General features: G+C 39.0%; 1 protein-coding gene across 2 annotated transcripts; it reads right to left on the reverse strand.

The window, feature by feature from the left end:
- Positions 1-720: 720 nt before the first annotated feature.
- On the reverse strand, positions 721-12913 carry LOC115918956 (glutathionyl-hydroquinone reductase YqjG-like). 2 transcript variants are annotated; one of them, XM_030995540.1, is made up of 7 exons: positions 12762-12913; positions 9684-9756; positions 8703-8901; positions 6231-6324; positions 5612-5728; positions 1893-2009; positions 721-1331 (listed from the first exon to the last, which is right to left on the reverse strand). In XM_030995540.1, the coding sequence occupies exons 1-7, from the start codon at positions 12876-12878 to the stop codon at positions 1233-1235; spliced, it is 816 nt and encodes a 271-aa protein (XP_030851400.1). In that variant the 5' UTR covers positions 12879-12913; the 3' UTR covers positions 721-1232. The 2 variants fall into 2 exon arrangements, with proteins under 2 accessions (XP_030851400.1, XP_030851398.1); XM_030995538.1 differs by lacking the exon at positions 12762-12913 and adding an exon at positions 12585-12720.
- Positions 12914-14984: the final 2071 nt, after the last annotated feature.

Here is a 14984-nt window from a genome sequence, read left to right on the forward strand (position 1 = left end):
ATGTTGTTACATTAAACTTGACGAGAGGGAGATGGCCTATTTCAGCATTCTGCTGAAGACAATTATTCTTACGACCGGCAGTATACAATATATTTTTAAATCATGATATTGAGGTTCATACATGATACTCTATACTGAACCATTAAACAAACTTGCCTTTTTTTCCGGCTGCAAGTCAAAAAAAATAATCTTTAACACCATTGCCCAAGTAGTATAATCATTTTTTGTAATGTTGTCTTCTTTTGAATACGGACTTGCTGAAAAATGTATTGAACTAAATATAACAAACAAACACAAATGAGGATCAATGACCAATAGAACAAAATACAATTGTGATTAACGACACAATCTTTACTGGAAACACGACATAATGTTATTCAAAAGGAAACAAATCGTATTCCAAACTTTCTACTTTTGTACATATTTATCATGCGCCATTCATTATTATCTTCATTATCTTAAGCTCTTAACAATCATACGACTGAAAGTGTTTTGAAGACCTCTTGCAGCTGAATGATAAACTCGATTCATAGTACATAGCTGCAGGCGCGTAGCCAGAGTTCGACGTTTGGGGGGGCACATACATGTAATCGATCGAGGTAAAAAAAAGGGGTCTAAAAAGTTCAACTGATCTTGGAAATTTTAGGGGGGGCACGTGCCCCCCCGTGCCCCCCCCCCCCCCCCCCCCCCGTGGCTACGCGCCTGCATAGCTGATAGCTAACATCAAATTGGCGTTTTCATAAAACAAGGCACGACAATGACATGAATATATTATCTGCCTACCTGTGATATCACATGGAAGTAAGAATAGTAATAATTTGCCTCTTTCATTCTATCTTACTGTCTTCTACATCACATGTACTACGGAGTTAGTTAGAGTACCGAAGTGTGACGTCATACTGGCCAAGTTATCATTGTTGTCGGTTGCAAACAGTTTGATGCATAAAGAATGGCGTGATGATCACACCAGCGCCAAACGCTGAATATGCCCTGCTCTAGCCCGTTGCTTGAATGATTTTGAGGTAAACCTCATGCGCAAGCTCTTTTGTTTGGAACCAGTAAACTGGACGACGACCGAATATGATGTTAGCACTTCGGTACCCAATTGAATTTGACATAAATGTGGTCATCTAGCTCATGATTAGCAAATTAACTAGCGGAAAGTAATTACAATATAAGTATGATTAGTAATAATATTATAGCTCTCGTTTTCGAGAACTTTGTGGACCCTCCTACTTCTGGAATTTCACATCCCTGCCGTGTGGGGAATCGAAGTCTAGATCGGGTCCGATGGCGACGATACCATTAGGATTGATGTGCCTGTGGACCATCTACACGACGAACGAATGAGAAAGAGAAAATGATGTTGATTGAGAATTTTTATAGATTAATATTTTTCGTTTTAAATTCTACATTCGTTTACTTGCATGAACTGCCCCGATGTAATACATTATCAGATAACGCAGTATAAGTGGTATCGATTTTATTCATTACAAATATATATATGTATATTATTCGATTTTTGGAGCGGAGGGGGCGGGGGGGGGGGGGGGGGGGGGGGGGTCTTCAACTAAGGAACGTATTGGTGCATGCGTTAGCTAGGAATTTAGCTAGGTATATATACATGTAGTTTACATGTCAAAATAGACTGATATGACCGGGGTGAATAATTGTTCACTCTTGTAGAGACATCACAGACGTATTCAGCGCTATAAATCTTGAACGATAGACGTCGAACCTATAAGTGAATAAAATGACATGGAGAGGTGTGAACAATAAAAAAAAAAGTTGAATAGTGTTTCAAAGATATATTACAAACTATCATTGACTTCACAGTACTCATTGCATCATGGATGAAACATATATCCTAAACGGCTAGTGTAACTAATTACCTGATAATGTTTCTGGATATGTTCTTGGTCTACTGTTTCTCCAATCCCCGGTGTCTGGTAAAGGTCACGGGTGAAGCCCCATAAGTTGGGATAGTCCACAATACGCTTCTTGTTGCACTGAGTAAAATACAAACAGATTAAAAGTCCATTAACTATAACAAAATCCATATGATCATTGATAAATAACATCAAACGGAACTCATTATCACTACAGTAGCGTATTGGGGTGTGTGGTGGTGGGGGGGGGGGGGGGGAGAAGGGGGGGGGGGAGAGAATATCGGTGATTCCCTTCATAAATACTTTTTTTGTTTAAGGGGGGGGGGGCTCATGTCAGTAATTTTGTCCGTGTGTATGACTGTATTATGACCATGCAAAGAAATCAAGATTTCCAAAGTGAAGTGAAATTTATTTGGCTGCCCCCCCCCCCTTCCAAAAAAAAAAGTAAAATTGAAAGGTGGCTACGCCCTTTAGATATGATTATTTAGACCTACATTGGATACTATGGCAGTCGTCAGGAATAAAGCCCGACAGTTTGAGCAGTCGAGGATTTCGTCCTTTCCCTTGCTCCATTCAGTAAAATAACAAGATATTGAGAAAAATAGTGCACTTCAAATATACTGACGGAATCAAACTCAACAAGCTTGGACACACCCCTGGAATATGCATCGAGGTTATTAACAGATCTAAAGCACTCACATTGTAGCAAAATAGAATAGGTAGTTTATTTCAAAATCGTAAAAACTTCGAGATTCAAGTGTAAAACACTGTTTTTGCGTAAAAGAATGATAAGAAGCGAACAATGAAACAAACATTACATTCCTCATGTGTCTCCCTCTCTGTTTTCTATCTACTTCCAGCCGCCATCTCCTCTCTCTCTCTCTCTCTCTCTCTCTCTCTCTCTCTTACTCTCACTCTCTCTCTCTATCTCTCTCTCTCTCACTCTCTCTCCATCTCTTACTCATCTCTCCTTGTCCACCTCTTTCTATCGTTCTATAATATATGTATGGATGTTTGTGCATGAATATCCCTCTCCTTCTCTCACACACTCTCTCTCTCTCTCTCTCTCTCTCTCTCTCTCTCTCTCTCTCTCTCTTTACTTTCTCTGTCCTTTATAATTTGTACTGAAAAACACTTTATTTTCTCTCTTCATTCTCCCATACCCGCCACTCCCTCGTTTCTCCACAGAAGCCTAAACACCCACCTTCCTCAAGCAGAGGAATCGTATCATAAATGTATAATGTAGATTAAGGCATAACACTCTGGCTCAGACAGGATAAAAACTGATATCATGGATAAAGACTAAAGACTAATTAAAGTCGATGATCTTTACGGCATATCTCTCATGAATAATTAATGTTCACAGAATGATGTACTGGTCAGTGCTTGGGTTGCAACTGATCTTTTAGGATACACCAAAGGCTAGGGTTCGGAGTAGGATAGGGTATGGCCGGGTGGGTCCAATATTGAAGCATGGACTTCTTAGTAGGTCCATGATTGAAGTAAGGGATTCGATTAGTGTTAGACAACTGCATAGTTATTGTCAAAGACTCATTGGTGCATCACTCCTCCTCCTCTTCCTCCTTCTCGTATTCTTATTCTTTCTATACCTACCCATCTTTCTTCATCCCAAATTTCATGACACCAGTGTACCACGTCCACCACGCCCTCATCATCCCATCACCATCTGTTTCCTAGGTGACGCCTCCATCATGGTTCAACCCGGTTCTTTCCATCCTCCTATAATGGGTCACATGGGAGCATCACATCAGGAGGCCAGACACCTCGCGATCTGCTCCTTCTTTATTCCTTACGTCATCATAATGAGCAACAAGGCAAGTGGTTGTTTCATCTATCGTCCCCATCTGCTGAGTTCAAGAGGGGCATTAGCCCGTATACTTTACACCAAGGTAACTCCCTTCTGGCTCTCAGCAGGCGTATCATCTGACCCTTTTGCCCCGTGTCTAATTCATAATTCACAGCTTACATGACGGCATGGCGCTAGATGGGATATGTATCATTAAAATGACAATCACCTTTCCTTTGCAAAATGAATTTTGAGCAGGCACTCGAGACTGCATCATCATACGTTGGGGAATTTCATACTTGAGTAACTCGGGTAACGAACGACAGCATGTAGTTCGGGAGTAGAGAACACGAAAATGGAATAGGGACAGGCATCACGTTTCATCCTCCTTCGACAATAACATGCCAGATGGACTTACAAAGAAACCATATCATTTGAGAATTATTATATTTAGCGTACTTTTTTATGAATTCGAAAGTAGACGAAAAGCGAATGCTATTCTTAAAAAAATATATTTCTATCCTGATGGGAGATAATGGAAAAGGTTTGTCTTTCTTTCTGTCTCTCTCTCTCTCTCTCTCTACCCTTCCCCATATCTTCAGTCCTTATATATTGTCCTAATCTTTCATGCAGCCTTTGGTAATGTTGGTTGTGTACTTGCTTCATCATAACTCATAAGTGAATGAAAACAATGATGATGATTTTGATGAATGTGGCAGTGATTTTAGTGATTATGATGATACTGATGGTGATGGTGAAGATGAAGATGATGATGATGATTATGATGACAATGTTCATGACGACGGTGATGGTGATGGTGAAAGTGATAATGATGACGATTACGATGATGACGACAACGACTACGACGATGATGATAATAATGATGATAACAATGGTTTTGACGACGAAGATGTTGATGGTGAAGGCGATGATCTGGATGGTGGTGATCAACTCGTATATACATCTTTATTTTGGCTGCAGATGACGGGGGCCTAAATTCCGGGGGAGGCATGCAGGGGCACTTGTCACTCCAACATACTTTAATTTACTACGTGTCTTATGGAGTGAAGCTTCCGATATAGTATCTACCCTCAACCCTGAAGACGGATCGACATGACCTTACTCTATTCTTATTTATGTCCTCTCCTGTAATCAAGGTAGTCCACAACTTGTATGGCTTCACATTAAAGGCATCCTTTAACAATGTTAAATCTGAGATGCACGGCCCTACGTGTTATCAGCGTCTGAGATATGGTGTAATATTGAAGCCCTAAAAAAATATCGCGCTTCAATATGACCAAGAAATGCCTCAAAAAGTACAACAAAAAACATCTTTGAGTGACCGGTTTTACCACACTCTTTTCCCCAATAGACTGTAGTATTAAATTTGTGATTCCAATCATAAATTCTTGATATAATCAGATATGCGACCGGCTTGTGAAAGTCATGGGCTTCCTGACTGACCTAAAGGTTTATAATTATAAGTGCAGCATGAGCTAAATCCAGGATTTTGTTTCATAATACGAGACAAAGTTACCGGATTCCTTTAAACTCCCTTTGCACGTCTAGGGCTCCGGGTTATTGCAGTGGTGTAGCGTGGGCTCAACCGCTGCAGGGATCGATGAACATCACGAGGGGGGGGGGGGCATCTGTCTAAGTAGGTTGACGCCTTTCATGCCTCTCTCATTTTTTCTTTCTTTCTTCCTTTCTTTCTCTTTTTCTTTCTTTCTTTCTGTCTATCTTTCTTTCTTCCTTTCTCGATTTTTCTCTCTTTTGTCTTTTTCAGTTGTTCGATAGAGGGAGGAGTGCTCCCTGACCCCCCCCCCCCCCCCCCCATCCCCCTATCCCGTGTAGCTACGCAAATACTTCATTTGTTTCATTCGAGACATATACGATGTTTGCTTTAATCATATACCTTGAAGTGGTGAACGTACACGACATCGAAACGTATCAAGGTGGTGAAGAGACGGATGTCGGCCTCGGTTAGACGATCCCCGCATAGATAACGAGACTTGGACAATACATCCTCCACCTGTAAATATGAATTCATAAACATATTCAGGTAACAAATATATTTTTACATTATTCCAAACAATATGATCATTATGACAATTTGATCAATATTGCCCATGCACTTCTTTTTCATCATGGCTCCAGAGAAAGATGTGAATATCTCAACTTTTCTTTTAATTCGAATAACCCTTTAATATGCGTTTTACGACGAAAACGACGACCATGAGTGCTCCTTCTCTTGCTTCAACAACAACAACAACAACAACAACAACAACGACAACAACTTCTAATGATACTACTTCTACTTTTTCTACTACTATATTATCTGGTGTTATATTTTCTTTTGAATCAATAAATTCAAATACTAATACTACTACTACTAGCCTACTACTACTACTACTACTACTACTACTACTACTACTACTACTACTGCTACTACTAGTACTACTACTACTACTACTTCTACTACTTCTACTACTACTTCTACTACTACTAATGTTGAATGATATCAACAGACTTACCCTGTCAAGAGCTTTGAAGAGTTTGACTACACCTTCGTCATAGGCTTCCTGAGCTGTGGCAAACCCAGCATTGTACACGCCCAAATTGATGTCTCTGTGGGAGAGAGAGAGGGAGAGAGAGAGAGAAGGAGAGAGAGAGAGAGCGACAGAGAGAGAGTGAGAGAAAGACAGAGAGAGTCAGAGAGACAAAATTATTTAATGCAGACAGAATGGAGGGAAATAAAGAAATCGAGAGAGGAAAAACAAGAACAGGCAAAAAAAAAAAAAAAAGAAGAGAGAGAGAGAGAGGGAGAGAGAGAGAGAGAGAGAGAGAAAGAGACAGACATACAGAAAGAAACAGAGAGAGAGAGAGAGAGGAAGACAGACATAGAGAGTCAAAGAGACAAATGCAGAGAGAATGGAGGGAAATAAAGAAATCCAGAGAGGAAAAAAAGAAACGGGCAAAAAAAGAAAAGAAGAAGAATAGAGAGAGAGGGAGAGAGAGAGAGAAGGAGAGCGGACAGGAGAGTGAGCGAGGGGAAAAGAGGAGACATATAATAATAAAAGTAGCAGAAAGGGGAAACAAAGCTGTATGACAATTAAACAAAATCAATGAAAACAATGTAATCTTTATTATCGGTTTGAACTCACGAGAAAAGGCCAATAGCGAAATAGGATGTTAATGAGTGCGAACTTCTGGAAAAATTCAAGTTCAGTTGTTTTCTTAAGTCATAATTATGGACGAAAAGGACAATTTTGAGCAGATGGGGACATATAATGATTAAAGTCATCATCATTCAGCTACAAACACACCAAAAAAAACAAAAAACAATAATCAACACGCATCAAGAGCAAAAGGATTGGCAAAACGTTGACGTGAGGTCATCCGAACGATTCTGAGTTCTTGTTTTAAATATTTAGTTTAAAAAAGATTTCCTCATTAGGAGAGGGATGAATTCAAAGAAAACAAATTAAAATGACATCGATAGGCCCTCGTCACGTAATGACTAGATAATAATAACACAAAACACACAACCATGCGACTATTTTTGTATTTTTGATATGATCAGGCAACAAGCCTTATGACACCTGCTCAAGGCAAATGACAGACCTTATATCAACACCACCCCTATATAGAACTCGGAGGTCGAAGTGAACAAAACGAAATTTATCCCGAATGAAGTACATTGGCACAAGACAAAAGAATATAGACCGAGGAACGTGATCAAGATTGGAAGGAATCCCGATAAGGCGTCTCTTTTGAAATACCTATTATTTAATTGCTCTTTATTATCACATGTTTGCAATCTGTACATCCAAAGTAGTTTTATTCAATTTATAAACTCTGTTTATTTCTCTTAATCTACCAAATATTTGCATTTTTCTTCTTTAAATTTTCTCACACATTCCTTTTATTATCGCATGCATATCGTTCATTTTCCTAATCAATACGTTTTTTATCCTCATGTTTTCGAGTTTGGTTTGTCTATACACTCACAGGAAATGATCTCAATCGTCATTCATGACTTTCAATGGATAACAATTACAACCTTGGGTATTCTAGATTATACGTCTACTATCATCTCTACAAACGGCGCGTTCTATTTTCAATGAAAACAAATTAAAACGTACACATGTATGACAATGGGATGAGCCAAACCGCAATTAATTTAAATGCTTCATTAGGTCCATTCATTGATAACTTCCGTTTCCAAATCAAATCTCGCCAATTAGCGCAGGAATTGTCAACACAGTTTAATTTGGCAATGTTTTCAATTAGGATAAGAGAATGAATGACTTCAATCGCAGACAGACATTCACCAGTTTTTTGTTGTTCTCTTTATCTTCTTCTTCTTCTTCTTCTTCTCTCTCTCTCTCTCTCTCTCTCTCTCTCTCTCTCTCTCTCTCTCTCTCACACACCATTCTCTTCTGTTTGTCCGTCTCTGGTCTATCTATCTGAATGTCCTCTCTAAGTATGTCTATAATTTTTGTTTCTTTCTGCCTCTCTTCCGCAATCTGTACATCTCTTCTATACATTATAAATCATCGCAAGATTTCCTCTACTGTTGTCATGTTTGCAAGGTATCCATCACATTTCTTTTACAAGCATGCCAAATAATGTCTTTTCTATCTCTAGCACAGCCTTGCTACTTTCCTTTTGCCTCTCTCTCTCTCTCACCCTCTCTCTCTCTCTCTCTCTCTCTCTCTCTCATTTTGTTTGTTAATTTCTTCCATCCCTTTCGATCTTACTCCATCCACATTTAGTTACGTTTTATTCATTTCTCATACTTACTTCAACGAGCATGTATAATCCTCCCTGATTATCAATTGGATTTCGTCTGTGTGACAGCAAGGTAAGATTTAGCAGGACGATTTGGAATAGTTTAAGCACAATTTCGGTTTCATCACAACCGCTTATTAATTTTGAAAGAAAATGGATGGGAATGTTTTACCTTGGCAACTTCATCAACCAATAAACTCAACTATACTCACTGAGCAACCCAGGAGTTAATTTCCTCAATGGTTTCCATCAACTCATCTGGAGAGAGGTCTAGATTTCGCTGCTCCTCTGTAGCTGAGAAGGCATTGAACTGTTTATTCAGGATACGTAGGATCTCAGCGGATTCGTTGTTTACAATGGTCTTGATCTTCTTGTCCCATAGGACTGGTACGGTCACCCGACCATCGTAACCTGTACAGAACGCACGGTTCGGAACCGTTTGGAACGGAAAGGGAGAATATCGTTAGGTTTATTCTATCCTATCAACTTTCTGTTATATAAAATGTAATTTTCATATCAATAATAATATCTATAATGTTCTCTTGGTAACTGTGTTAATTTATTATGGGCGTTCCCAACTCAAGCTATGCTTTCCGGGTTTTCGCCTCCTTCCGTATCTGAATTATTTACTGTATACTCTATGCTGAAATATTGTTACATATATCATGTATATATACCATGTGTTTCATATTGTACTGTTGAGAAGGAAATAAATGTTAATTAAAAAAAACATATTAAAAAAAAATTATATTTAGCAGTGAACAACACAGACGGGCCACTTTCTTGTAAAAAAGGCGAAAAGCTTCCAACCCCCCCCCCCCACAATTTTTCGATCGAAATGATTGAAAATGACATTGTTATTATTCACTATTTCTACTTAATTCCAGATACCTTAAATCGACAGGAATTATATCACTACTTTTCTCGCTTGGCCCAAGATAATTATTTGGTTCGCGTCACACAATTACGAAACCAAAGAAACTACGTAAGAACATCGGGGGGGGGGGGGTAAGAGATTTACTCACAAAAGAATAAGCCTACTTTGACAATTTTGTATTGACAACTATTGTGAACAGCTGCGTCTAAATTTCATTTCTATTAAATTATACTAGTCAATGTATGTTTGCTATTGAACATCCAAATTGCTTTGTATCGTTCATCATTCTTTTGAAGGTATTAAAGGCATGTCTTACCCGGCTCTACCATCATGTAGATTTCCCTTAGATACTTGCAGTTATTGACAGTGTCCAGGGATGTCTTGGGTCGCTGAGCAAAATGTGGACATATAGAACAAAGGATAAACAATCACTATGAATATGACTGACAAAGAGAGCGGACAAAATATACAGTTCCTCAGGTAGACAAAGGAACATCCCTTCACTGCTATTATGTAAAAATGTGTAGAACAGGTGTCACATGCATATTCACCTTTTTACATAATAGCAGTGAAGGGATGTTCCTTTGTCTATCTGAGGAACTGTATATTTTGTCCACTTTCTTTGTCCGTTATATTCATAGTTAATATAAACAAACGAACAGTCATTTAGTGGAAAAGCCTATCTCGAAGAAGCAATGGGAATACTTAGATTCCGTTTGATAAATATAATAATGATAAGTAAGGCCTCAGCACATAATCATGTCACGTATCTTCGCATCTTCTTTACTTTTTTTTCTCCTTCCTCCTCCAACTCCTCCTCTTTTCCTTCTTCTTCTTTTTCTTCTTTTTTCTTCTTTTCCTTATACTTTTACCTCTTCTCCCTCTTCTTATTCCACTTCTCTGGCTCCTCCTCCTCCTGCTCCTTAAAATTACATCTTCTTAATATTTCCTGCTGCAACAGAACATTTTCTCCTAGTTCATCATGTTCATGTCAATGCGTTTTTCCTTCATTCAGTTGTACCATTTACTAGTCTCTCTCTCTCTCTCTCTCTCTCTCTCTCTCCTCACTCTCTCTCTCTCTCTCTCTCTCTCTCTCTCTCTCTCTCTCTTCCCTCTCTCACCCTCTTTCTCTCTCCCCTCTCTCTCCCTTTCTCTCTATCTTTTTCTCTCTTCCCCTTCCTTTCTCCTCCTCCTCTATCTCCCTCTTCCCCTCTCTCTCTCTCTCTCTCTTTCCCCTCTCTCTCTTGCCTCTCTTTCCCTCTCTCTCTATTCCCCCCTCTCTCTCTCTCTCTCTCTCTCTCTCTCTCTCTCTCTCTCTCTCTGCTCTCTCTCTCTCCCACAGTTTTTACCGCCAAAGAGGCAATGACTCAAAGTGGAATTGTGCGTGACATGACACAACATGCCCTATGTTCCAGGGTGTCAGTATGTACTCAGGACCCTCGTTGGGTGCAAGTTATTAAAACGAAATGGATCCCATATATTTCCCTTAATATGATTAAAGGTATCATTTAGCAGTTTCTAGGAAACCATGCTAAGATATATAGCGTCATTGGTTTCCGAGTGAACTGCAGAAACCAATGCGTAATCATGGCCAAACGAAGGTATGGAAAACAAAGGGAAATAAAAAGGAAAAAACATTTTACAACTCTGATAATACCTTTTTGTTCCAGCATTTAATGATAGTTTTATTTTTATTTTTAACGTACATTTCAATCAAAATATTAGGATACTCAAATCATTGAAAACATTTTGTCGTTGTTGTAAACAGAAGAAAATGGAGAGAGAGAGAGAGAGAGAGAGGGGGAGAGAGAACAGCACAACTTGTGAATGTCTGTCTGCGATTGAAATCTTTCGTTCTCTTATCCTAATTGAAAACATTGCCAAATTAAACTCTGTTGACAAAATTTCAGCGAATTGTACAACTTGTATTTTTACTTCTGATTTTCTCTGGGACTGGTTTGAAACAACTATCATTAGTCTAAAGCTCAGTCCTTGTCCCCCTTGTTTGTTTAAATATAAAAAGGGGATGCTAATGACAATGCAGATTTCTACGTCTTTCCAAGGCAGACGCTACAGTTTCCGTCAATTTTTCTGTCAATTTTCCCTCTATAGTAAAAAATTAAAAATCATGCTTAGATTTTAATTGCCAGGGGACTTTAACGAGGGACTTTAACTCTTATCCGGTGTGTTTGGTAATTTTGAAGTCATTAGTTCATTGATTTGGTTTCGAACCTAGGACCTGCCGAGTGTGTAGTGTGGGTTCGGAAGGCATAGCTACATGTATTGAATAACCCTGGATGTTTCTGCACCTCTATTTTTATGGATACGCCACTGATCCTCTGAAATACAGTACCATCCTTTTAAAGGGCCCATGACATCGACATACAATTGTATTCCTGTTGGTGTGCAGTCCTGCATACATCTCATATTTTGATATGTTAACTTCTGAATTTGTTTCATAGATTTTTTAATATTTTTTTGAAATATTTGTTTTTCAAACTTACTAAGCTCCTACTCCAAAACTCCAGATCTCATTCCCCTTGTGACATCACTTGGGGCCCGTTCCTAGAAACCGTCATAAGTCTAACTGCTTGACTATCCCATTGAAACGTGTGTTATAGAATTAACGTGCGTTTCAATGGTATAGTCAAGAAGTTAGACTTATGACGGTTTCTAGGAACGGGCCCCTGTCAGTCATCAATGAGCTAACTTGAGATAGTGGCATGTAACTTTGCCAAAGTTGACCACCTGTTACAATACCACAAACAATAGCAACATATAAGTTGCTATGTCAGACATGTCAGACTAAACTAATATTCTAGAATAGAAAATAGTATGTAATTTCCCCCAGCTTAACACACGTACAAGACATCATCATTGCCTTTGTCTTCCTGGTGGTGCTACAGCATGTCTGGCATAGCAACTTGTATGTTGCTATTGCATTACGTATTGTAACAGGTGGTCGACTTCGGCAAAGATACATACCACTTTCTCAAGTTAGCTCATTGATGACTGACAGATGATGTCTCAAGGGGAATGAGATCTGGAGGTTTTTTGGGTGGAGCTTAGCAAGTTTGAAGAAAACAATATTAAAAAAATATTTAAAAGTCTATGAAACAAATTCAGAAGTTTACATATAAAAATGTGAGATATATGCAGGACTGCACACCAACAGGAATACACTTGTATTTCGATGTCATGGGCCCTTTAATGATACCTGGTCAGTGAAAGCCCATCCATTCTCATCTCGTAGGTAGTCTACAATGGTCATTCCGATGGCATCGTCTAGTCCTTTCATCTTCCTAATAATGATAGCACTGTGACCCACCAACATAGTTTTGAACCCTTACACTACTCCTCTAACCCCTAAGCCACCATGCTTTTTTAATGATACCTGATCAGTGAATGCCCATCCATTCTCATCGCGTAGGTAGTCTACAATGGTCATTCCGATGGCGTCTTCCAGTCCTTTCATCTTCCTGGTAATGATGGTATGATCAGCCATCGACATAGTTTCGAACCCTTACTCTATATACTCCTCTAACCCCTGAGCCACCAAGCTTGTAATGATACCTGATCAGTAAATGCCCATCCATTCTCATCTCGTAGGTAGTCTACAATGGTCATTCCGATGGCGTCTTCTAGTCCTTTCATCTTCCTTGTGATGATAGTACGGTGAGCGAATGGACAGGCCAATGAGACGTAGAGATGATAACGATCCTTCTCAGGCTGAAACTCACCATCGACTGCACAAGAAGAAAGAAACACATCGTAGGTTTGTTTTAACCTTTTAACTTAACAATGATAAAACTGAGTATTGACATTGTTCAAGCAGGATCCAAATGACAATGACGGCTCTGCCTCTATATATACTTAGAATTACAAGTTCAGTTGTTATAAAGTCTAACTAGGCGTTGTGGCGTGCGCCTGTAATCCAGCTATAAGTGGAAGTTACAAATTGATTCAGCCGAGGACGCAGGTTCGAAGCTGAATCACGTCTTTCGGATGGTGACGTTTAAAGGTCGGTCCCCAGACGTAAATAATCATATCTGATTGATACACGTCTGTTAAAACCGAATACACACACTTAGTTGTTATATTTTTAAATTGTGTATTTCCCATGTATCTCTATCATGTCAATCGTACAGGATTACAGTCAATAATACGACCGTACAGTTCGACGATTGAAACTAATAAGATGAATTCATCTTACTGAGGTTCAAAAAGAAAATACATGTGGACAGAAATAAACAAAGTTTAATTTGAAACGTGGAAAACAGACCACCGAGTTAAGAATGTTGCACGATCATTCATTCTCAAAACTAGGCATCAGGGTACTGTTAGTTAAGTATATTTTTGGATTCACTGTATAAAATTTCATGTGTTGTATATATAGTTTTGTTTCCTTGAAAGTGTTCTCGAAAGATGTATGCCTTGTGAGCTCATATTACTAGGCTCACCACAGAACTCTTACATAAGCAATGACAGGCCGTGAAACTTCTCGAATTACACTTGGTTTACATGAATGTAAAAATACAAATCCTCAGATTTTCAGTCAAGATACTGGCGGACGGATATCGCCTTTAACGAGGTTTTTCCTTCCCTCGAAGGCAACCTGCTATATTGGGTCCACGATGTCCCGTTCGTCCCCTAACTTTCAACTCAACCACCACGCATCACTCATTAACAGACTAATTAAAGAAAAATTCAAGTATTTCCCCCATATTTATGGAAGGTTATGTGCCTAATAAGCTTTGCGACGTTCCCATGGTAACGAAACTTTCGTCGGCCGCTTGTCTGGCTTAGTTTAGAAACAAAATCCACCTCTTTCCAAGCTCATTATAGGACTATAATGCACTTTCACGCTAGCTGATAAGATGACGAGAACGAATGGATGAGACGAATACAGGGAGGAGACAGAAAGAGGAGAGATAGTGGTGGGAGATCAAGGTGGCAAGGAGGAGGAAGGCGAAGAGGAAGAGGAATAATAATGATTACAATAATAACAATAATAATAACAATAATAATACAAATATAAACAACAAAAAGAAGAACAAGAAGCGGTTTTATATTACTATATAGGCGGAGCTTAGGGGGTGGGGCTTTTGGGTATTTTACATTAACTTTCTACATGTGCCTCGCAATTTATTTTTTTCGGGGGGGGGAGGGGCTCATCCCCCACGCCACATAACCGTTAATTTTATTGGTTTGAGTATATTCATAGGAACCCCGGAATATTGAAACCTATATACTTTATTCTAGAAATTATGAAACCCCTCGTGTGCCTATGGAAAATTTGGGTTTGGGAGTTATGAACTTTGGAAAAGAGAACCATCAGAAAATCGAGTAACGAATAACCCCAATATTTATCAACGTAAACCTGGGCGCTCTTGTGAATATACTGACCTTTGTCAAGAAGTCACAACCAGATTACACAACATGAGAAAGTGATACATTTTAAAATACACAATGTGTATTTTCGACTTGCACTCATCAGAGTAAAGGCAAGAATGAAACAGAAAGCCGAAATCGATCAATACATGTATAAACAGAAGCTAAAGAAACAAAGCGCGAATATAACGAGCGCTGATTACGAGCGCTATGACTCTCTTCAACG

The sequence above is a fragment of the Strongylocentrotus purpuratus genome, unplaced genomic scaffold (genome assembly GCF_000002235.5).
Source record: "Strongylocentrotus purpuratus isolate Spur 01 unplaced genomic scaffold, Spur_5.0 spur5_scaffold_21, whole genome shotgun sequence".
Lineage (NCBI taxonomy): Eukaryota > Metazoa > Echinodermata > Echinoidea > Camarodonta > Strongylocentrotidae > Strongylocentrotus > Strongylocentrotus purpuratus.